Source organism: Lampetra fluviatilis, chromosome 4 (assembly GCF_964198595.1).
Source record: "Lampetra fluviatilis chromosome 4, kcLamFluv1.1, whole genome shotgun sequence".
Classification (NCBI taxonomy): Eukaryota; Metazoa; Chordata; class Hyperoartia; order Petromyzontiformes; family Petromyzontidae; genus Lampetra; species Lampetra fluviatilis.
Genome location: NC_136278.1, coordinates 21,452,396 through 21,476,217, shown reverse-complemented (window position 1 = coordinate 21,476,217; position 23,822 = coordinate 21,452,396). Strand labels below are relative to the sequence as shown.

Sequence of the window (23,822 nt, the reverse complement as noted above, 5' to 3'; positions counted from 1 at the left end):
TGGGCCCCCACTGATGTTAGCCACGGCGTGGAAATCGAATTCAAGTGACCAGATTTCTAGAGCAAAGGTACGGATTTTCGTTGTCATCACCGGCACACTGATTATTATTATGTGGATGGTTGTAGAGTCTTCTCCACGTAGCCGCCGGCGTGGATGCTGTTTTTGTAAGTAGCGTTTTGTGGTTTATTGTCCTCCATTCCAAATTCCGCCCACATTTTTGTTGGACACGTTGTCCCACCCCCCGCGCCCCCGTGTGTGCCCGTGTGTGTAACCTCCGAATTTGTCCCAGGTCTTCCGTGCAAGCGACAACTTTTAACTGCCTCGCCGAACGCTCGCGTGGTGACAGTGAGTCAATGGCCTAGTCAGCCGGGTGGAGAAAAATGCCATTGACTTGAGACGTTGCCGTCATCTTCTTGGTTCTGTCGGTAAAGTCACGTAGAATGGAAATAATAAAATAATAAAAATTTAACATAATAAAATAATTCTCACGACGTTTCGGCCACAACGCAAGCAGCCGTCCTCAGGTGAAGAACAGGTCTGTCGAGAAGACAGAGTCTGAATGACAACCCCAGGCTTGGAGCGTCTTTTTTAAGCTGGGTTGGAGGGGGGGAGAGCGCCTTGACAAACATAATTTGCATATCAAGAGGAATTTAGCATATTTATGGGAAATGCAGATATGTGATTAGTACTACTTGTGAAATGCGTAGGAGGTTTGGCGAGGGCTTTAAAGTCATTATGCCCGTGCATTATGTAGTCTCTGCCCAGGCCGTGATGCACAAGGCACGTGTCAATCCGACAGATGCGGCAACGCTCTCAGGGCGGCGCGGTCTGTCCTCGGAAGTGATGAGCGAAACGAACGTGAGCCCTTAATGCCGCGCAGACCCAATGGAGTCGCGCGTCTTGACGCTGCACGGTGGCCACAAGCGTCGAGCATCTGTTGGCGCCGTCTTTGTCGATACAATTATTGGTAAAACAAAAAAACTTTACTTACGTGTCTTCTTGGTTCTTTCGGTAAAGTCACGTAGAAGGGAAATAATAAAAATAAAACATAATAAAATACAATTCTCACGACGTTTCGGCCACAACGCAAGCAGCCGTCCTCAGGTGAAGAACAGGACTGTCGGAAAGACAGCGTCTGAATGAACACCACCAAGCTTGGTCGCGTATATTTAAGCTGGGTTCTTCACCTGAGGGACGGCTTTGTGGCCGAAACGTCGTGAGAATTGTATTTTATTATGTTTTATTTTTATTATTTTTTAATTTCCCTTCTACGTGACTTTACCGAAAGAACCAAGAAGATGAATCCCTGCAGTCACGAAAACTTTAAATCGAAATTTTACCTACGTGGTCCGTTTTCTCGGAGCTTGAGTTCCTCGTAGTGAAAACTATGGAAATTAATATAAATTGTATATTTTGTTGTTGCTAATTTTGGATCATTTTTACGGGAGTTGCCGTTTCCCCCTGTTGGAGAGCGATGGGCGAATCGAATCCATTGTCTCTTAACCTTTAGGAGTAGCAAAACCACGCCAACGAACTCTCTCCATAAAGCCCTCTCGCTGTGTTCAGCAGACCTCGACATTGGCATTTAGCTCGTGAACGCATTGCTGCCATCGTACGCAAGAATGGGATGTAAAAAGCGATAAAACTACTTTTTACAGCTCTTCCAGATCAGGTCCACACGCACACCAAATTTCAGAAAGCAAGCTTATCCTCTGTCAAAGGGCTTCTACGTTTGCGTGTGTGCGCGCTGTGCGTGTATTCTCGGTGGGATTGCCGCATCCTCGTGCTGCGACTGTTTCTCGAGCTTTACATCGGCAAAATCAAAATCGACCCCATGTTTCAATACATCGACAGGAGTGCACTTATTTAGATCCATCGCCCCATGTGGGTGGGTCGGGGGGGGGGAGAGGCTTAACTCAAGAGCACGGGTGATTGACCGATGCCAGACGTGTTAACCGGCCTGGAAGTTTGGGCTTGCCACCTCCAAGGTGCGATAAAAACCAGGGACATGAAGGAGAACGTCTCTCAATTCCGGAGGAGGAGGGCAGAACGTTGTCTTAATAAGGAGTCAACCCCATTGATTTTCAGCTATGGTTTGTGGTTAACCAATTGAACCGATTGCGGTCTTTATCGATGCGGTTAATCGGAACTGAACCTATATCAATTGAACCGATTCAGGAACCGATTGTCTAATATGCATATTTGAACCCGTTTAAAACCGGTCATTATCAAACCAGTTAACGGGAACTGAACCTTTACCAATTTAACCGATTGATAGGTTTAGTTCCGGTTAACCGGTTTGATAAAGAGCGGTTTAAACTGGTTCAAATATGCATATTAGATTTTTTTTTAAGATGCATTAGATCTAGTATTACCGTGCCGTGCATTGCTACATTGCATAACAAAGCAAAGGTAGAGAGCGTCTCTCCTCGGCAAGGAAATACTGCGAATAAAGGCGTAACTCGTTGTGAATTCACGCCAATTTTTTCCCATTACATCCAATCAATATTCCCTCCATATTTCACAGCCACGTTTCATTTAAACCGGGTTAACGTAATCCTTAATTTAGGAGATCCCAGTATTTCGATGAATGCTGCGGAATGTCTGTCGCTTTGGTTTTGCACGTCACGTGTGTGCGTGTCGGGGTTGTTGTTGTTGTTGCACGAACGCTGGAGTGCCGCGTGTTTTAAGTCTCCAGTATAATGTGTAATTTACATGACTCATGTAAATCGTGAGCGTCCTTGCGGGAGAATACTGTGAAACAAAACAGACTGTGTCCTTCACGTACAAAATAATAGCCCTTCTTAACCAACTTGTACTACCCGTCAGCCGCACGGCCTTCTACGAGTGCATCGTTTCAGCAGCATTGCTTCAAGACGAGCAACATTCTGGACCGAACTAGGACTCAATATGGTAAAGAGCGTCCCCTTGCCAATAAGATCGGCAGTTCACCGGCATTGATTGTTCCAAGCAAGCCTCGCTCTGCTGGTGAGACACTGCGCGTCGAAACCGGCCCAGAGGTTTGCTTTATAGCTGCGGAAATGATGGGCTACCCGAGCAGGAGGGGCGTGTGTGACTGCTGGGATCGTGTAAGAATGACTTCATTATTTCAGTAGAGACACGGATAGTTGAGTTCATGATGATCATTTACACGGGCGACTTGGGAGCACTCCGGGAGATGAGCACCAAGCAGCGCAGTGCTCAACTGAGCTTGGACTCACTCTGAGCGGATGGTTCTTGCAGGGCGGCGCTCTTCATTGCAAGGCCCGCGGGTCACTGGCAGCCCCTTTATGGCCTTTAGTGGCCTTTAGTTCAGTCCCTGACGTGGGGCCCCCAAGAATACACAACGCGTGAAAACACTGCCCCATCATCGTGCTGCTGTCACCCCCCCCCCCCCCCCCCCCCATGATTTCAAATGTGTGATGACCCTCACACTGATGATGTCACCTGGGGTCCATAGACCCACCTGGTCTACAGTGAAGATGAGTGAAGAGCACTGGTCTACAGACTCACCTGGGGCCCATAGACTCACCTGGTCTACAGTGAAGATGAGTGAAGGACACTGGTCCACAGACTCACCTGGGGCCCATAGACTCACCTGGTCTACAGTGAAGAACACTGATTTACAGACTCACCTGGGGTCCATAGACTCACCTGGTCTACAGGGAAGATGAGTGGAGAACACTGGTCTACAGACTCACCTGGAGCCCATGGACTCACCTGGTCTACAGACTCACCTGGGGCCCATAGACTCACCTGGTCTGCAGTGAAGATGAGTGAAGAGCACTGATCTACAGACTCACCTGGGGCCCATAGACTCACCTGGTCTACAGTGAAGATGAGTGAAGAGCACTGGTCTACAGACTCACCTGGTCCCCATAGACTCACCTGGTCTACTGACTCACCTGGGGCCCATAGACTCACCTGGTCTACAGTGAAGATGAGTGAAGAGCACTGCTGTAGGGCCACACAATCCACCGTAGCAACCCCCTATGGTCTTGGCACTATACTTGGAGCTCGCTGAATCCCCCGCATGTGTAATGATGGCCCTGGGGCGTTGGTGAGCTACGCGGCTCCACATCTACCACAACACAGCCCCCATTCAGATGAGCTGCACTTTAGAATTCCAGACGCATTCGTGGTCAACCTGCCCATCGCTGCCAGAGGCGGAAGGGGGTGACGGGCCCAACATTTAAAGCTTTTTGTTAAATAGAGCCCTACAACAATCGTACTGTAATTACAACATTCAGTGTATTTTCTCTGATACATAACTATAAATTACCGATGTTCGGATCTGCCACTGATTGCCGGTGCAGGCCGATCAAGGTTGGCAATGTCGCAGGACGTCTGCATCTGTTCCTCCTGCATGTTGCTGCCTCTTACGGATGTTGAACATATTCTTGGGGTCTTTCGGTAAAGTCACGTAGATCGGTGCAAAGAAAATAACCAAAAATAACAACTACTACAGTCACGTAGATAGTCTTTGTTTTTTTCGGTAAAGTCACGTAGGTGAAACTAAATTAAATCACGACGTTTCGGAAGCAACACAAATTACTCATACGCTGCAGTAATTTCGCTGGAGCAGTCACACCTGATGACGGATGCTTGTGTTGCTTCTGAAACGTCGTGATTTAATTTAGGGGTTTGTTTCACCTACGTGACTTTACCGAAAAAACCAAAGAGTATGGATCCTTGCAGTCACGACAACTTCAAATCTAGAATCACGTAGATAGATCCAAAGAAAATAACAAAAAATAACAACTACTCTGTAGTTGCAATCATCTTGTCACTACTCTGTAGTTGTTATTTCGTCGTTGTTATTTTTTCTCTGTAGTCATTTTTTGTTATTTCCTTTGAACCTATCGACGTGACTTTACCGATCGACCCAAAGAATATGAATTCCTGCAGCTACGAGAGCTTTAAGTCAAGATTTATGTTGAACATCTTTCGCACCGGACGTAGGCAGCCGTACTCATCGGATGTGCGGGGAAAAGGACACCAAACGCATGCTGTGACAGCTTTGTCGCGCCCAAGAGCCCACATCACGGCCGGACGTGGTGAATTGATTGCAAACGCCTGCCTGTTTCCTCTCTAATCGTGTGTAAAATTTCACTTGTATTTACACTCGGGGAAATTGTGAACATTGAGGACTCTCCCACGTGGCAATCATCTTGTCACGTCTACAACCGTCGAGAGAGAGAGTGAGAGACCCACGCCGTGCCGGCCTTCAAGGAGCAGTGGGCGATGGAGGAGTCCGTGTGCTCGGTGGCAGATGACGGGGAGCTCTGCATGCAGATATGAGCTACCCGTCGGAGGTCGTCGGACTGCGAGAAGGGCTGCGTGCAGAACGAGAGAGAGCGAGAGAGTGAGCGAGAGAGTGAGCGAGAGGTGGGGGTTTACATAAAGCAACGTTATTATTTAAAAAATTATAATAAAAAATATTAGGAAATGATGAACGAAGCAAAGTGCCGACTGCACCGAGCATCTTCTTGTTTCCATGCACTGATCGTAAACAAAAATAGAGTGAGAGCGCCCTCTCACTCTGTCTTTCGAGAGAGACAGAGAGAGAGTGAGAGCGCTCTTTGAATATGACTTTGTTATTTTAAATAGCAGCACTTTCTGTGTTGGCACTGGAAACTAAAAATACGCTCAAAGTTTCCTCTGCGCTTTCACAGAATCCGCCGGGGTCCTTCACGATGCCATTGCGTGCGTGTGTGTTCGTGTGTGTTCGTCTTGCGTGTGTGTTCGTGTGTGTTCGTGTCCGTGTGTGTCCGTGTGCGTCCGTGTCCGTGTGTGTTCGTGTGCGTGCGTGTCCATGTGCGTGTGTATCCGTGTGCGTGCGTGTGCGTGTGTGTTCGTGTGCGTGTGTGTTCGTGTGTGTCCGTGTGCGTGCGTGTCCATGTGCGTGTCCGTGTGCGTGTCCGCGTGCGTGCGTGTGTGTTCGTGTGCGTGCGTGTCCGTGTGCGTGTGTGTCCGTGTGCGTGTGTGTCCGTGTGCGTGCGTGTGCGTGCGTGTCCGTGTGCGTGTCCGTGTGCGTGTGTGTTCGTGTGCGTGTGTGTTCGTGTGTGTCCGTGTGCGTGCGTGTCTGTGTGCGTGTCCGTGTGCGTGTGTGTCTGTGTGCGTGTTCGTGTGCGTGCGTGTGCGTGTGTGTACGTGTGTGTGTATATACGGATGTATGTGTACATGAGTCTGCGCGGGAACCGTAGTGTAGCGGTTAGCGCCTTGCGCTACGAGAACTTGGCGACCCGAGTTCGATTCCCGCTCACGGCCAACAACATTGACGATTTTTTGAACCGGTCCTGGGCCTCAAACCTAGGTCGACCCAGCCTCAAATGAGCACCTGGTGTGGAGACAAAGGCGGCCTGGCGTGGTGCTGGCCACCCACTCCCCTCGTGCTCCGTTCCGGCCTTCATAGGTGCTCGATATAACAGCACTTGCCCCGACAGTCTGTTAAGGCTACACGGGGGAGCTTTGCCTTTGTTGGATGTATGTGGGGAGCGGTTGTTCAAGTTGGCGCACTGTGCTACGATCCTATCCAAAGCATCGTTTGAGATCGATTCTCGGCCACTCGGTAACATCATTCACGGTTTAAATCCTATCATTAGGGTTGTTAAGCGACAACTAGTCAACCGATTACCGTTTTGAAGATCGATCACCTCGAGTCAGGAATCGGCCATCGTTTGGTAATCAACGCTCTCGTATGAACGTACAAACCGCACGGCGGCGCAAGTCACCGCGTGGTGCGTTCGCCCACGCTTCTCCGTGAACGGGTAAAGAACGGCGCAACAATCCAATTGCTTCATTGCTTGGTTGTTCTCGCCAATGCTCTCGGAAGGGCTCTAGCCCAGGGCCGCACAGCAGCAGGCGGTGAGTCCGCGCGTGACCCGCCCATGACTTTATTATTGACCACTTCCGTCCGCGCATATTTCACGCACTGCGCACTTGTCCCAGCCACAGTTTTGGTTCGCCCACAAGCGCTAACCCCTAGCCAACATGAGTACGAAACAAATGTCGCTGGAGAGCTTCTTTGAAAAGGGGGAAAGACCCAATGATGACCCCCCCCCACTTCTCCCGCTCCGTGAAAAAATTGTCTTCCACGAAACCGGTCCCTGGTGCCAACAAGGTTGTGGACCGCTGCAGTCTAGAGGAGGATATTTAGCCTCCTCCTCTTCCTTGCTGATCATAGAGGTGGGATGGACCCACACTGCACCCCACCACGCGAGTGCTTGCCGGTTTGACTGTGATGATGTACCCAATTTTAATGCCGGGTGTGCTTATATCAGACGTGTAGTTGTATACGAATTATACTTATGTCACGTGATCCTGAGTGTGCTTATATCAGACGTAAACTTGACTGTCATGATGTACCCAAATTTTAGTGCCGGCTGTGCTTACATCAGACGTGTAGTTGTATTCGAATTATACTTATGTCACGTGATCCTGGGTGTGCTTATATCAGACGTGAACTTGTATTCGAATTGTGCTCATATCAGAAGCGTGCTTGTGTCAGTACTAGCAAAGTGGTATTCGCAACCATCCGGGACCTTGCAGTGAGCACTTGCGGGCGGAGAGTAAAACGTAAGCGCTTGGGGAGACAAAGGCGGCCGGGCGTGGTACTGCTCCATACAGCCCGTATAGAAGGCGACACGGGGGACCTTGGGTGCGATTGTGTGCACGTGCTCACTCCGCTACGAACTCGGCGACAAGAGTTTTGATTGCCACTCACGAATCTCGTAGCGGAAATGTATTTGAATCGGTCATGCATCTCCCTTGGGCCGACTCAGCCTTAAATGAGTACCTAGTTCAGTTTGTTACAACATCAGCATTGGGGAGACAAAGGCGGCCGGGCATAGTGTTGGCCACCCACCTCATACCGTGCCTGTTACGGCCTTCATGAGTGCTCGCTAACAACACTCTTTGTGCTCATGGGAAGAGATCGCGCACTGCCTTACGAACCCGGCGACCAGAGTTCGATTCCCACTCACGACCAATACCACCAGCGGATATTTTAACCGGAAACGGGTCTCCCCTATGTTGACTCAGCCTTAAATGAGTACCTCCTTCGGCGTGTTAAAACATCGGCGCTGGGGAGACAAAGGTGGCCGGGCGTGGTGTCGGGCCACCCCCAACCCAAATCGTGTGTCGTTCCGGCCTTCATAAGTGCTACTCGATGGCAGCCCAACAGGCTCAATCTTAATTTTGAGCTTTCGTGACTGCAGGGATTACTCTTTGGTTCTTTCGGTAAAGTCACGTATAAAGATAAAATAATAATTAATACAAAATAATAATATTATTTTATCTTTATACGTGACTTTACCGAAAGAACCAAAGAGTAAGCCCAACAGGCTGTCAAGGCTATACGGGGCATCTGCAATCCGCATGTCCGTCCATGTCTCTTGACGGACACTGCACCGATCGTGCCCTGTGGAGGAGGAGGAGGTGGATTGCGTTTGTGCCCAGAGACAAGGAGGCGGCGGCCGATGTGCGCCACGTGTGGCCGGCGTCGCTGATGTTGCTGTGCAGCTCCGCGCGAGCCTGCTGTTCGCTGCTCGTCTCTCTCTGTGTGTGTGTGTCACGCGCGTGCCTTGGCCTCCACGCCTCCGTCGTGATCGTCTCCGCTCGGCAATGGGCTGCGCTAAGCCGTGGGACCGTTCCCTCGAGCGGTCATATTTGGCGTGGCACGCTGCTGCCTATCAGTCGTCATCACTGGGATGACCGTCGTATGTGCGAGCGTAATCATCATCATCATCGTCTCTTCGGCTTCATAATAACTGCATTGTAATCAATATCATGCCGACATCATGGTCGTAATCCGTGTAATCAAAATAATTCCTGCGTCGTCCTCATCAACATTATCATCATCATCTTGGCCGCATGATAGCCACGTGTTTATGAACCAAACTTAAGCGCGCACGCACTCACGTTCACAGTCAACTCCCGTATATGGGAGCTGAGATAAGCGCTGAGCCAGTTTTCCGAGGTTAAGGACACACACACACACAACCATTCTTCAAAACCCCCACTGAGACAATAAACACATCCGCACTTGCACGGACACGCACACGGCCGAGACGCACGCGTGCCCGCCGCGTCTCACGCTCGCTCTCGCGCGACATGCCCCGCGGATGTTTGCGACTCCCTATGTGCAATGGCTCGTCATCCCCGCGGCTCTGAGCACATATCATCCCGGCCGACCGGGAGCCGCTCACACGATGCCGGGCGGCTCACGAAGCAAGCCGCCGTGGCCGACACCGCCACGACCACCACACCGGCGCTGAGCCAGGAATTCCCGGCGCACGAGTGCACGGCTCGACGACGATGGTGCTGATGATAACCACCACCACCACCGCCGCAGCCACCGCCGCAGCCACCGCCAACACCGCGACGAACGCAACCACGGCGGCTACGGGGACCGCGGCGATGAAGCGCCCTTCGGCCGAGCGCAGACCGGCGCGGGACGGCGGTCTGCCCCTCGTGGTGCCCGGCCACACGGAGGCGCAGGGACCCCGGCTGAGTCTGCTGGGGAAGCCGCGGGCGCTGGGGCGATTCGCCCGCAGGAACGCGCGCTACCGCCGCATGCAGAACCTCCTCTACAACGTGCTGGAGCGGCCGCGTGGCTGCGCGTTCGTCTACCACGTCTTCGTGTGAGTAGCGGCGAGCCGGCGGTGGGGTGGTGTGTGGGGGGTGGTGGTGGGGACGGGACGCACGGCGCGCGGAGCGGCGCGGAGTTACTCGCACCACCAAGCAGTGTCGGCAAGCAACAGCAGCAGTGTCAGTAGCAGGAGCAGCAGTATCCAGCAGCAGGAGCCACAGTATCAGTAGCAGAAGCCAGTGTCAGCAGCAGGAGCAGTATCAGCAGCAGCAGTGTCAGTAGCAGGAGCAGCAGTGTCCAGCAGCAGCAGCAGCCACAGTATCAGCAGCAGGAGCAGTATCAGCAGCAGGAGCAGTGTCCAGCAGTAGGAGCCAGTGTCAGTAGCAGGAGTCACAGTATCAGCAGCAGGAGCAGCTGTATCAGCAGCAGGAGCAGTGTCAGTAGCAGGAGCAGCAGTGTCCAGTAGCAGGAGCATTGTGAGTATCATCATCAGCAGCAGCAGCACGAGTATCAGCAGCAGGAGCAGTGTCTGGAGTATCAGGCAGCAGCAGGCGCCACAGTATCAGCAAGCGAGAGAAGCAGTATCACCAGCAGGAGCAGAATGACTATCAGCAGCAGTAACAGTAGCAGCAGCAGGAGCAGAATGACTATCAACATCAGTATCAGCAGCAGCAGTAACAGTAGCAGCAGCAGCAAGCGACTGTATCAGCTGCAGCGTTCAAAGTATTCTGAAAATATATCCGCAAATGATTCCGTTTGGAGTAAATACAACGATCGGTGTTGATCCCCTACTGTGAAAACGTGCTCGGACCCGACTGATAAATCGGTCGCGAGACGCAGTGAGGCTTTCCTGTGTGAACAAAGCGAAATCATCATCTGTATCGGCGGCAGTATCACTCTTGACAGCACGGTATTGTGTATGCACTGTTGATAATCGTCACCATCAGCGGCGGCAGCCTTTAGCATCATCGGCAGCAGGAGGAGCTGCATCATCATGGTGCAATATTCCTGGTGTTAATGTTGTTAATATTGTACATTTGTATTCCTTTTTCAATCTTGTAGACGTCTGCCTGTACCTCTAATGCGTGTTGTTCCGTCGTTATCTACTCCTCTGGACTGGTTTCTTGCTCTGTGTTGATGCACCACGGATCTCCCTTGTCAACGAGCTGGGTAACTGGCTAAAGGGGACTTTCCGTGTAACAAATACACATTGGTTGGTCAGCAACAGCAGCAGGAGCAGCATCTGCACCATAGATCATTAATTCGCACATTTAGCATTTCCCATCATTGTGTGTGTGCGATGGCTTGATGGGGGAGCGGTGGTGTAGCGGTTAGCGCGCTGCGCTATGAACCTGGCGACCCGGGTTCGATTCCCGCTCACGGCCAACACCAGTGACGATTATATGAACCGTTCCTGGGCCTCCCCTAGGTCGACTCAGCCTGACATGAGTACCTGGTGCGGTGTGTAAACATCGCCACTGGGGAGACAAAGGCGGTCGTGCGTGGTGCTGTCCACCCACTCCCCTCGTGTTACCGTTCCAGCCTTCATAGGTGCTCGCTAACAGCACTTGCCCCTACAGTCTGTTAAGGCTATACGGGGGGGGATCTTTGATGGCTTGATGCCATCCTCATCACTACTACAGCACTGTATTGTGAATGCCCTGCTCATCATCGGCATCTCTTTCTTGACACGTGGAACGACGCATGGAGCTCTCGATCGACACACTCATTTCTTTAGAACTGCTTTTTTGTGTTTAGTTTGTTGTCCTTCCCCCGCACCTCCGATTAGCGCGACTGACTACGTACGGTATATATATAGATATTTATTAAAAGTAAGGTTTATTTAAAGCAGACACGAACATGCAAAGATAGAATATAAGTCAATTTGAATTGGGGGGGGGGGGGTCACAAAACATCTGGGCCACCCGGTACGTCCATCACCTTCATCATCACTCTCTCGTGATGTCTCTCCTGATGGCATCATTATAACCACCACCATCATCATCATCATCTGTATGGTGCAATATTGTCTCTTGCACTCTTCATCATGATCATCGTTCCAATTGTAAAGTATTGCCTGCTTGACACTCATTCACTTGCCATCGTCGTCATTATCGTCGCTGCCTCGGTGTTTTTATTGACAAAGATGCGCGTGTCATTATCCTAATCACTTTCACAGTTGTATTGTCATTTATCATCATTAATACTCATGTAGTATATCGCATTACACGTTCAAGCACTCGTCCCCATTATCTTAAGCAGCACCTTCCCATCGCGCTGTTAGACTCCCAGCTTAAACAGACGCTCCAAGCCCAGGAGGTGTCATTCAGACGCTGTCTTATCGACAGACCTGTTCTTCACCTGAGGACGGCTGCTTGCGTTGTGGCCGAAACGTCGTGAGAATTATTTTACTATATTCTTAGGTTTTTTCGGTAAAGTCACGTAGGTAAAACATCAAAATTAATAAAAAATAAAATAAATAAAATAAAAATCACGACGTTTCGGAGGCAACACAAGTCTCCGTCATCAGGTGGGACCGTCACAGCCAGATTAGCTGCATCAAGTGAGGCAATGATTCAAGATGTAATCCCTTAAAAGCAACTTGCTTTAAAGGGATTACATCTTTACATCCCACCTGATGACGGAGACTTGTGTTGCCTCCGAAACGTCGTGATTTTTATTTTATTTTTTATTAATTTTGATGTTTTATCTACGTGACTTTACCGAAAAAACCTAAGAATATGAATCCTTGCAGTCACGAAAGCTTCAAATCTAGAATTATTTTACTATGTTTTATTTTTCTTATTTTATTATTTCCATTCTACGTGACTTTACCGAAAGAACCAAGAAGAAGAAGACTCCACCGTGTTTCACGGCGCTGCCACGCCTGCGTATCGTGGGCGACAAAATCCGCAAACTCCTTGAACCACACGCCAGTGTAAGAGCCTCCCAGACAGGGTGTAGGGAATTCCCGCCCACCGATTCCAACTGAGCCGTGATTAAAGATTTACACCGTAACCTCAGCTACATGAACCAATTACTTCCTCGTTATCTTCTTTAATTATGAATCGCCTACCGTAAATATCTATTCGTCACTGATTAACCAACATTGGCTCATGACATCCCTCCTGAATCCTGGCCAATTATTAGGAATGATGACGGAGTCGCACACAGACGTTGGTATGATAAATAATTAAAGCCACGGGTTTCCAAGTTTAAATGAGCGGTGATAGTTCAAGTTAAAGTTCATTTATTAGGTATAGCCCTGTGAGCCATTCGGCTCTTGAATCGGGTGCAACCGCGACAAACAAAAAACAAAAACATGAACAAAAAACATCTTAAAGTGAATATGTGACTGAGTGCAAACAGAAAATCCAAGAAAAGACAGCAAAATCTTCCAGAAAACACACCGTACACCAACGCTGTGTGCAAAAATCCCAGTGGGATGCAAGTCAAACAACCAACAACAAGGAGTCGAAACTTAATTTATCTGGCACTCTGAACACAAGATTATTCAGCGTCTGCAATCGTGACGACAATTATTTGTCTCCATGATGCGTGGCATCGCATCGTATCATCGCGAGTTGTAAGAACCCTGCTGGATTCGACTCGCTGTGTGGCGAAGCCGTGACCAGAAGTGAAATCAGTGGGCCGCGCTGGACCTGCCGCGCCGGTTCGATCTCCCGGAACGGCAGCTGTATGTGCAGCTATGTTCAACTTCTAGATTTGAAGCTTTCGTGACTGCAAGGATTCATACTCTTAGGTTTTTCGGTAAAGTCACGTAGGTAAATAATAAATAATAATAAATAATATAAATAGTAATATAAATAAAATAATAATATAATATTATCATAAAATAATAATTCCTTTATTTATATTATTATTTATATAATTTCTTTTTTTTCCTACGTGACTTTACCGAAAAATCTAAGAGTATGTTCAACTTCTTTCGCACGCCGACGTGTAGCCCACCGTGCTCATCGGAGGTGCGGGAAAGGACAACAGCCTGAACGCAACAAGGCAGCTCTCGGGCAATGAGCCGTCAAACTAATTTTATTTAAACCACGGGACACGTTTGCTTCCATCCCGACGCCAGTGTCCAACCTCCAGCACGATTGCGTGCAATGCACAGCACCCAATGAGTGAGTCGATCGGCAGGTGGCGTGTGGTGGGGTAAAGTGTGGGCATTTGCACCTCGAACAAGACGTCCGCGTGTGCCGTGCAGACGTCGTCTAACAGGAGACCAATGGAGACGCTCTCGAGAACGTTATGGGTCTGAGAGAATCTTGGACGGGGAGGCCTTTCTTTTTTTTTACGATCAGTGGAAACAAGAAGATACTCGGTGTAGTCGGCACTTTGCTTCGTTCATCATTTCGTAAAAAATTTTTTTTTACATTTTTAAACTTTGCTTTATGTAAACCCCCACCTCTCGCTCACTCTCTCGGTCACTCTCTCGCTCACTCTCTCGCTCACTCTCTCAGTCACTTTCTCGCTCACTCTCTCGCTCTCTCTCGTTCTGCACGCAGCCCTTCTCGCAGTCCGACGGCCTCTTCTATCAGCAGGGGCGGGCAGCTGAGCAATTGCAGGGCTGCGCCTTGACATGTTCCGTAGTTCGCCTAGCACCCTTCCAGTCACTCGAGGCCGCTGCATTCAACACGATGTAAAACAATCACAATTGATTGTTATTCGGGCAAATTGAGCTCATGTGCACATATGTTGCGTTGTGCGAGATAATTTGGCTGGGAGCGGTGGTGCAGCGGTTAGCGCGCTGCGCTACGAACCAGGGGACCCGGGTTCGATGCCCGCTCACGGTCAGCATCAATGACGATTATCTGAACCGGTCTTGGGCCTCCGCCTAGGTCGACTCAGCCCCAAATGAGAACCTGGTGCGATGTGTTAAAATCGCCACGGACCTATGTTGAACTTCTTTAGCACCGTACGTAGCCAACCTTGCTAATCGGAGGTGCGGGAAAGCCACGAGGGAGACAAAGGCGGCCGGGCGTGGTGTTGGCCACCCACCCCCTTGTGTGCCATACCGGCCTTCATAGGCACTACTCGCTAACAGCACTTGCCCCAACTGTCTGTTCAGGCTATACGGGCGATCTTTGTCTCTGTTGTTTTTTTGCGCTCACTGCGCTACAAACCAGGTGACCAATACTAGCGTTCAGATATGTATTTGAACCGTTCATGGGGTTTTCCCATGGGCTGACTCAGCCTTAAATGAGTACCTGGTTCGGTGAGTTAAAACATCAGCGTTGGAGAGACAAAGGCGGCCGGGCGTTGCGTTGGCCACCCACCTCGTACCGTGCCGTGCCGGCCTTTTTAGATGCTCGCTAACAGCATTTTGTCCCAAAAGTCTGCTGCAGGCTAAACGGGAGGTTCTTTGTCTATTGGTTGACTAATGATGAAGAACCATCAACTCGCTTCACAAGACGAAGAAGCAGTTTCATCGTAGCTGGCGGCGGCTTCGACCCCGGATTCGAACCCAGGCTCTCGGCAAGGTTCAGCTCGGCGCTCCGAGGCCACGCACAGACACATTCGCTTGCATCTACGGAACGACGTCCCCGGGGTGCCATGGGACCCCGGCTCTCGCATCATGTCCGCGATGCAGTCGTTTTTAGTTTGTTGATAGTCGGCGATGCGGCAATCGACTCATCTCGACGAGCTGTACGCGATGCACCACTGTGGTGATACGCGAGCGTTCAGGGGTTCAGCGCAATCGTCGTCGCTGCGTTTCGACATCGCGGAGTAGCACCACCGATTTCGGATCGATTGGTAACCCCAATCGCGGAGTGAAGTAACACCCCTGGGAAAAAAATTGCGTCCCAGAAATTAAATATTTAATTGCCTCGGCCAGTTTGTATTATTTGGGTCCCCCCGGGGTACCGCCATCATCAGGATCACTTACAGGAGCTGCTTTCGTGACGTTATTGATCAAGGACCGTCGCCGTCTCGTATTCAACCACCGCGCAGTGCGCTTCTTGAAATATCGAGGGGGAGGAGGTTTTTTTTTGTTACCGAATTAGATTTTATTTTTTAAAGGCTCATTGTTTTTATACGTTGCTTGCCGGCCACGGCATTAACCGACAGAGCGGTGCGTGGTCATGATGGCCTCCATTAGATGATGTGTGTTGAATCCCACTGTCAGCTGATGAGTGGCCACTACAATGTTCGGGTTGATCTGCTTGTGTTTTTCAGTCTGTTGCCTATATTATCCAAAAAGGCGATAATTCCTACGTTGTGCGATGTATTATTATTATTATTATAAAATTTGAGTCGAACGAACTCCGATACACGTGACGAGAGGGTGCTTTGTTCCTGTTACATCTGGAAGTTCACCGGCACTGCTGATGAGACACTTGTGTGTCGAAACCGGTCCAATTTTGTGTGCATGCTGAACTTCCTCTGCAACGTACGTCGCCGAGCCGTGCTAATCGGAGGTGCAGTTTGTTTCTGTTGTTGTGGTCGTTGCATCGAACCAATACTGCCGAAAGTCGACATTCCCAGAGGGCCGTGTGCCTGATGAGGCTTGTGACAGCGAACGGTGCGTCTCGCGACAGCAGAGCGATGGAGGCGAGTGCAGGTCTAATATTACATTTCCACAACGACCCACGTGATTGTGTTGTGGTGGTGGTGGTGATGGTGATGATAATGGTGACGATTTGTCGGTGTGAGAAGATAAGCCGCATAGGTGCTTGGCTGTGTTCAGAGTTGTTTATCAGAAGCACGTGGGATCATCAACCCTTTCGGAATCCAAATTCGCCTTTCACATCCCCTTTGCCGCCTCCAATGCCGCGTTTGAACGAGCTGTTGAGACACAGAAACGCCCTCTCTGTGTGTTCCCGCTGCGTGGTTCCTCCGGAACGAGGTCCGACGTTTCGCTGCACATGCCGGGAGCTTCCATCGGACGCTTAATCAGAGATATCAGCAACAGCAGCCGGCAACGCCGTTACGATCATTATAATCATACAATCGGGGCAAGGCATCCGTGGTTAAACCCGGGAGACGGGAATCCACTCGTATGGACTGTTACGAAGGCCCATCAAGGTGTGGTCGCAACCGCGTTAAACCCATCCTCACTCTCGCTGCGAGCGTAATAGGCGATCGCAAACACGCGAACACGAAGTCGGCGGTGTTTTACAAGCTGCGATGGGTTGCGTAGATGAGGAATACGGTGAAATCGCAATCACCATTATCGTCAAGTGGCAGCAGTGGCCGCTTTGTGATTTATAATGAGAGAGAGAGCAGCATCATTATGAGTATGATTAGCAGCTCCAACATCATCATTACGGCGATGATGCAACAGCTACACGAGCAGCAGCGTCGTCATCGTCATCTTGAGCAGCCAATCAGCAAATAAGTGTCACGTTGACAAAAAGACAAATAGTTCACTACTTTAGCCCACCGGTGTGTTGAAGCGTGAAACCACGACATTTACAATTTTTGAGTACCGATGATGCTGGATGCAATTACCAGCGAAACGTCGTACTCAAAAATGTTGAATGTTGTGGTTTCACGCTTCAACACACCGGTGGGCTAAAGTAGTGAACTATTTAGTCTTTTGTTAACGTGACACTTTTTTGCTGATTGGCCGTGTCGGGTGGTGGAGGGTTACGAGACATTTATAAATAACGCCATCTAACCCAAAAAACGTTGATTATGAATAATATTGGTCGCGAAAACCTTCGTGTTAAACTGATCTTGAGCAGCATTGTCGCAAAACAGCAGCAATGCCATCGCAAAACAGCATCACCACCACTACCACCACAAACTTCAGCATTGCCATCATAAACAGCAGGAGCATCATCGTCAACAGCGGCGGGGATTGTAGTCACCAGTAGCAGCATCGTCAGCAGAGTTTATTTAGAACGCTCAATTCACAACACATGTCTCTCCAAACACGTGCGTGCGTGTGTGTGTGTTTGGAGCCATCAGTGTGATCTACAAGTCAAGTATTGAGAGTTTGGAATGCATACAAAGGGAGCGCTGTTTGAGTCATGTTGCGAGTCCGCGTCTGCTACTCGATTTTGTTCGAGTTCATTGCCGGTGGCCACTTTGTGTTGGTGGGAATTTGTCCAGAAGCGTAAAACGGTGGTGATGTGAAAACATTTGAATCTAAGATCATGTATATATTGCACTGCATATTTTTGTAAAAGAAAAAAAATGGCGTCAGCAAACATTTGAAAAATAAATTCAACGTATCACGTCACAGAAACAGTTGATAGCCGATGCCTTTGATGACACGGGTATCAACAGCCAGAGTTATACAGGCCTGGACCTTCCTATAATCTGTGCGTCCATTGCTCCTATATACACACGCCGTGTATCCTGTTATCTGCACGTTTTCATGGCATTCGCTCAACATGAATTTGCCCAGCAGGGCTGCGGTGGGAAACATATTATTCATCCGATCAGCCGTGCTCCTTTGCAGATAAGACGAGTAACCCACATTACGTGGTGAGATATCCTGCTTTCCGTGGTGATAAACATTTGTCCACGTGGATATATGTATATATATATTGAACTTCTTTTGCGCCGTACGTAGCCAACCGCGCTATTCAGAGGTGTGGCGAACAGACAACGAAGAGTGAAACGTGTGGACGAATTGGCGGCCCAAGGGATCTGCCGGGAGTGAATGCGCCCATGTTGGCAGGGACCAGAGGAGTTGCGCTGGATATGAATTTCACGTGGCGTGAGCGGAGCATGATTTGAAACTGCCGTTTCGGTCCTTTGCATTGTTGGTTTTCTTTTTTCGTCAAATAACGGTGGAATTTTCCACAAGTGCTCAAGTGAAGAGGACTTGTGTTGTCGGCGAGTCTTTTTGTAGGCCTGTTGATAATATCTTCTTCTTCTTGGTTCTTTCGGTAAAGTCACGTAGAAGGGAAGTAATACAATAATAAAAATAAAACATAATAAAATAATTCTCACGACGTTTCGGCCACAACGCAAGCAGCCGTCCTCAGGTGAAGACCAGGTCTGTCGGGGAGACAGCGTCTGAATGTAATAATTGTTATTCTTATTCCGGGGCGTCTAGCGGGGCATCGCTCCGCTCTTCCCGGGCAAGTGTAGCTGTGCAGCATCCTTCGCAGCAAACTGCCACCAGATGCATTGGATGACACTTGCTTTTTTTTGTGTAGATATTTCTCCCTTCATTAGATGTCACAGCTTGGGCCACGAGTCTATTCGTCACAGCAGCTTAAACTCAGCGGCGGAGATCACCGACGCGTAAATGCGGTTGCGTGTACAAGCGTGGCACAAATGCCCCCGAAAGGAATGCCTCGTATTTCCTTTTTTGTTCAGCAATATATTATTTATTGACACGGTAGAAAAAAAATGTTGTCATTCACGGGAATTTCACGAATCTCTGTCTGTTTTTTGTTGTTGTTATTCAACATTAGCCTCCATCCTTTCCTACGCACTTAACACAATGCAAAAACCAAGACCCTGTTATTCTATCGCAGCCGTCTGATCCATCAGCGCCAGCATAACCAGTTGCGAATAGCATCCTGCACTGCTGCATCAAGTTCAAGCTGCTTCCCACATAGGCAGTCCTTTAAAGAGCTGTACATACGGAACATCTGTGAGTGCCAGGTCTGGGTTTGTACGGCACACGGAGAGCAGCAAATTCCACTCAGGATGGGGCAATGGTCTCATGGCCCGACGTGCGTGGTGTCGAAGTCGGAGGAGGAATCCTGAACACACTCATTCAATGCAGAGTTTTAAATGTCTTCAGCATGCAGTGCAAATATATTCTCCAAAAATGTATAATTGTATAATGAAGTAATCATACGTGATTGGGACCAGTGCAAGGGCAGCATTTACTTGTGAAACATGAGAATGTGTCCCTCGTGTTTCCAGTGCACAGTATTGCACAATGTGTTGTCGTGTGTGTGTGTGTGTATTACATATCGCTGCGGTGTATGTACCACGCTGTGTGGAGCGTCTATATCGACCAGTCGAAACATGTTCAACGCAGAGTGAATGTATTCAATATGACGCACGGATGACGACAATCTATAACGCTGGTCAACACACCTTTTCTGGCATAAGGTATTCCAACGGTTGTAAGGTAATTTTGGGGTGCTGATTCCAAATCTGGCATCAGTTTTTGTCTATCACATCCGGTTTTTGAGATATCAAATATTGCTTTTTTAATAAAAACTGGAGAAGTATTAAATAAATGTGGATATCTACATAAAATGATATTATAAACACACTATCCAAAAAATACAGCACCACATTTTAACACTAAAGCAGTCACTGACACGCAACAACTTGCAATCATAAGTGACAGAGTTAATTTCGGGTAAAATCAATGAAAATGGGGTATGCCGATAGCATTAAAATGAGATGTGATTTAGCAAATCTGAGATCAGATTTGGAATCAGCACCCTGAAATTAGTCTAAAACAGCTGCAAAAGTCCAGGCCAGAATTTTTTTTTTCTTGTTGTTGACCAGTGTAATCTACAGCCCGTTGCAGTACCAATGCTCCTGCTGGATGAGGGCCTCCCCATGCCGTGCGGCGCTCATTAGACCATACTTCACCGCGCTGGTCAGTGCAGATTGGCGAGGGCAGGCGGTGGAGGTGCATACACGTTGAAGAATATGAATCCTTGCAGTCACGAAAGCTTCAAATCTAGAACGTTGAAGAATACTACAGTGCGGCAATTAATGCTGTCGTGCTGTCATCTGCCCCGCTCACAGCATACGCACGCTTGCAGCCTATCTGAGCACTTCTTATTCGTGTGGCCGACGCTGAAACAGAGCAACGACTGTCGTTGTACATTTGGGATCGGTTGAGACCGGCGATTATGGCAGGAGTCGCGGAGTTGGTGCATCGTCGCTGCAATGACACCACCACCACCACCTCCTCCTCCTGTGATTCGGACATTGAGTCGTGAGACTTGCCACGCTTCTGTTCTGGGTGGTGACCACAGTCGCCGGAAACACTATCCCAGCTCAGCCCTGCTTAGCTTGTGAGCCGCTCCGAGATCGGGCTCATTCTGGGTCATTTGGCCGTGGCCGCTGCTCAGCGGGAAAGCAGATTAAATCTCCGCCGCCAGCAACGACAGGACATGACAATGTTGTTCCGTGGAGGGAAGATTTTTTCTTCTTCCTGAAATGAGATCACATTTCAAAATCTAACACCCAGGGTTCAGTATGGGACTGCGAGCCGCCGCAGAAGACAGCGCGTTAACTATTAACCATCATCCTCTGCCCAAGCGCAGCAATGTGGAATTTGGAAGCCCGCAGTGGGCACAGAGGCAGGTTTGTGTGCAGTGATGCGATTGGGGGAATCATTCATTGCTGCCCCTTTTTAACCTTTTACCGAGTTTCCCACCGTGACTCGTAATCCGCTCGGCCAAATGTGCAGCCAATGTTACAAACGAAGGCCCCGAATGCGTCTGCAGAGTCGGAGCGGTTTGTCCTCGGGTGGACACGGGGAGAAGTTTGTCTTCTATGCGCAGCCCTGAGCCAGGGGTGGAAATTCCATGTTCCTATGGTGGGGGTGAGTCAGTCCACAAAAGTCATGTTTGTTTGTTGAAAAATGTTCGCACCGTACGTAGCCAACCGTGCTAATCAGAGGTGCGCGGAAGGACAACAAACACGAAACACAAAAAGTAGTTTCAAATAAATGGGGTTTCAATCTATGAAGGCCAATGCCCGATACTTTGCTATGTACCGATGAGGCTTTTTAAATCGTCTTGTCGTCATATTGGGGTGCCGTGGTGGCAAGATGTTAACTACCTCGTCTGGTATACAGGAGGTCGTGGGTTCGATCCCGTAGTCGCGTGGCTTTTTCTCCGGATCCTTCAGTCCCCCCTCCACCCACACACATTTAGAAGAACATGTTTAGAGTATTTGGCTGATATAAATCTTCACACAATAAACCACTTTGTTGAGCTATCACTTGTGGCCAGGTCACTTCTGAAAAAGTGCTAAACATCTCACTGTGCTTTACCTGGTAAAATAAAAATAATAATAATAATAGTTCGTAGTTATATTATACATTGTGTTGCATGGACATTGTACCATACTGTGAAAGCGAGAAATCTTCATCAGTCGCCAGGAACTATTCACTGCCGAATGAAATCCTTCCCACTGGATCATCTCCACGTTGCCGCGTTGCCACAATCTATCTCACTTCCTGCGCGACTTCCTGAAAAAGAGGCCTATGCCTCAGTGTGACTCTCCTGGATGCATCAATATTTTATCATTATTATATATTGCCAGAGAGACTTGTGGAAAAAAACTAAACAAATGAGGCTCAACTTAAATGTGGGGGAAAATTAATTGGCAAGCAAGTCAAAGCAACACACTTTAATGAGCATGCAAACACGTTGTCCCCAGCCCGGTGGCACTGTGTCTGGGAATACACGAATGTTTGTAGTTCAAATCCTGGCTGGGTGTCAACTGAGGCCCATCAACCTCAAAAGTCCTATCGCCCACCCACAAGCCCCAGTGCAGTTGCACCGCCTACACACTCGAAAGCTACGTTGCTGCCCGAGTTGATGAACTACGTACCAGCTCATGGATACATTTGCTCCTACCATTTAAATGAGGAATGTGCTATTGCTGGATCAGGGCCATGTGTTTAAGATGTGTGCCACCCCAATGCTTGTTTGATTGGGAGCATTGAAATGCTTTGACTTGGCTTTTGAAAAGCAAGGTCCAGTCTGTTCTCCTATAATTCGTCTTTTCATAATGCGAATTGGATATAAAGCGATGAATGTATTAGGGAACACATCTTTTTTTATCACGCAGATGTGATCTCGATACAACGCGAGTAGGAATAAGCGGTTGTACGGCTGCCTCCGTCTAGCATCACACAATGCGGGATGCTGCTGGATGCTTCTAGACGCTACCCGCGTGCCTCAGTCTTTGTTCGGCCTGCGTACGCATCTCACGTGTTATTGCGGACTGTGCTTTACCCCCCCTATATTGTATATAATTTATTACAACGCGATTTGTCCATCACGCGGTGTTCTTTAAGAACACAACTACCGCGTTGTAGGCGAAATAACTGTCGTTACGTTCCAAGCACGGAGACAAGAATATGTCTGGGATAGGTGGCCGGGTGTCTCAGCGTTGCGAGCACCGTGCCGACACGCTGAGGTCCTGGGTTCTTAATCCGGGATTCGGCCGCTGGCTGTGACTACTGGGGCTGAACGATTTTGGGAAAATATCTAATTGCGATTTTTCTGACAGATTTTGCGATTTGATTTGCGATCAATCATTTTTAGGTCCAGCTTCAGTGCAATATTCATTGTGCAATAGACTTAAAACGTGCGATGGAGCATTACTACATGATACCATCAAAATATTAACTGCTCTATATATTCCAATGCAAGGATGAAAACTTTAAAGAGATGAATTGCTTCCGACATGTATTTATTAAAAAAATTAATTGAAACAGAACAATCAAACATAGAATAATTGTTAAGTTAAATAGATAAAGTTCTAATAATACAAAATTAAAACAATTTCAATCAGAAAGTAATAGGACTTTTCAAATCGCAAAAAAATCGCAGCCTTTGCGATTTCTAAATCGCATTGTTCCCAAATTGCGATTTCGATTTGAAATCGATTAATGGTTCAGCCCTCGTGACTCCACACCGTGTTCTCAATTCCATGCCGTCGATCGACTTGGGCCCTTCAACACCGACTGCGCAAACTGCCATGTCAGTCTGAGAACTTAGACAAATATCTCTTTAACTGCCGTGTTCTGTAGATTTGTTTTCTTTGCGAGTGCTTTTACACGTGACCCTCGTACAGTTAAGAGCACCAGATGCGCGATAAAAAAACGAGTAATGAAATGCATGCATATCGATGTCAATGTTAATTTTGAGTGGACGTCAGTCCGCATAGCCAAACAGAGCCGTGTGACAGCCTTCATCCTTCCTCCTCAATGGGTAAGCATTCGGTGCGGGTAGAAGAGAGTCCACGAACTGCAAAAGGATGTTGGACGTAGTTCTGTGAAACGTGATGGCGGTATGACCATAGTAACCCCCTCCCACACTCATCGCACGCAACTCTCTATATACTCTTTGGTTCTTTTGGTAAAGTCATGTAGGTAGAAAAAGAGCGTTCGCAGCGCTGTGGACGTTCAAACCGAGGGGCTGTTCAATCACAGCGCGTCAGCTCCGGGTTCTTCGCGTGCAAGAACAACAACAAAAGTCATCAGGTGCTCCCATTTCTTCAGAGGGCATGATACAAGTGTAATGTGAGG

At 48.7% G+C, this 23,822-nt stretch overlaps 1 protein-coding gene across 3 annotated transcripts in view; it reads left to right on the top strand.

Moving 5' to 3' along the window:
- The first annotated feature begins 8,380 nt into the window (after nt 1-8,380).
- Nucleotides 8,381-23,822, top strand: part of LOC144931674 (potassium voltage-gated channel subfamily KQT member 4-like) — a 270,946-nt gene continuing 255,504 nt past the window's right edge. The window contains exon 1 of one of the 3 annotated variants that reach the window (XM_078855803.1): nt 8,381-9,644. In XM_078855803.1, the coding sequence (XP_078711929.1) occupies nt 9,319-9,644 (326 nt within the window). In that variant the 5' untranslated portion in view covers nt 8,381-9,318. The remainder of the gene's footprint in view (nt 9,645-23,822) is intronic. The other 2 variants (XM_078855801.1, XM_078855802.1) reach the window with 2 other exon arrangements.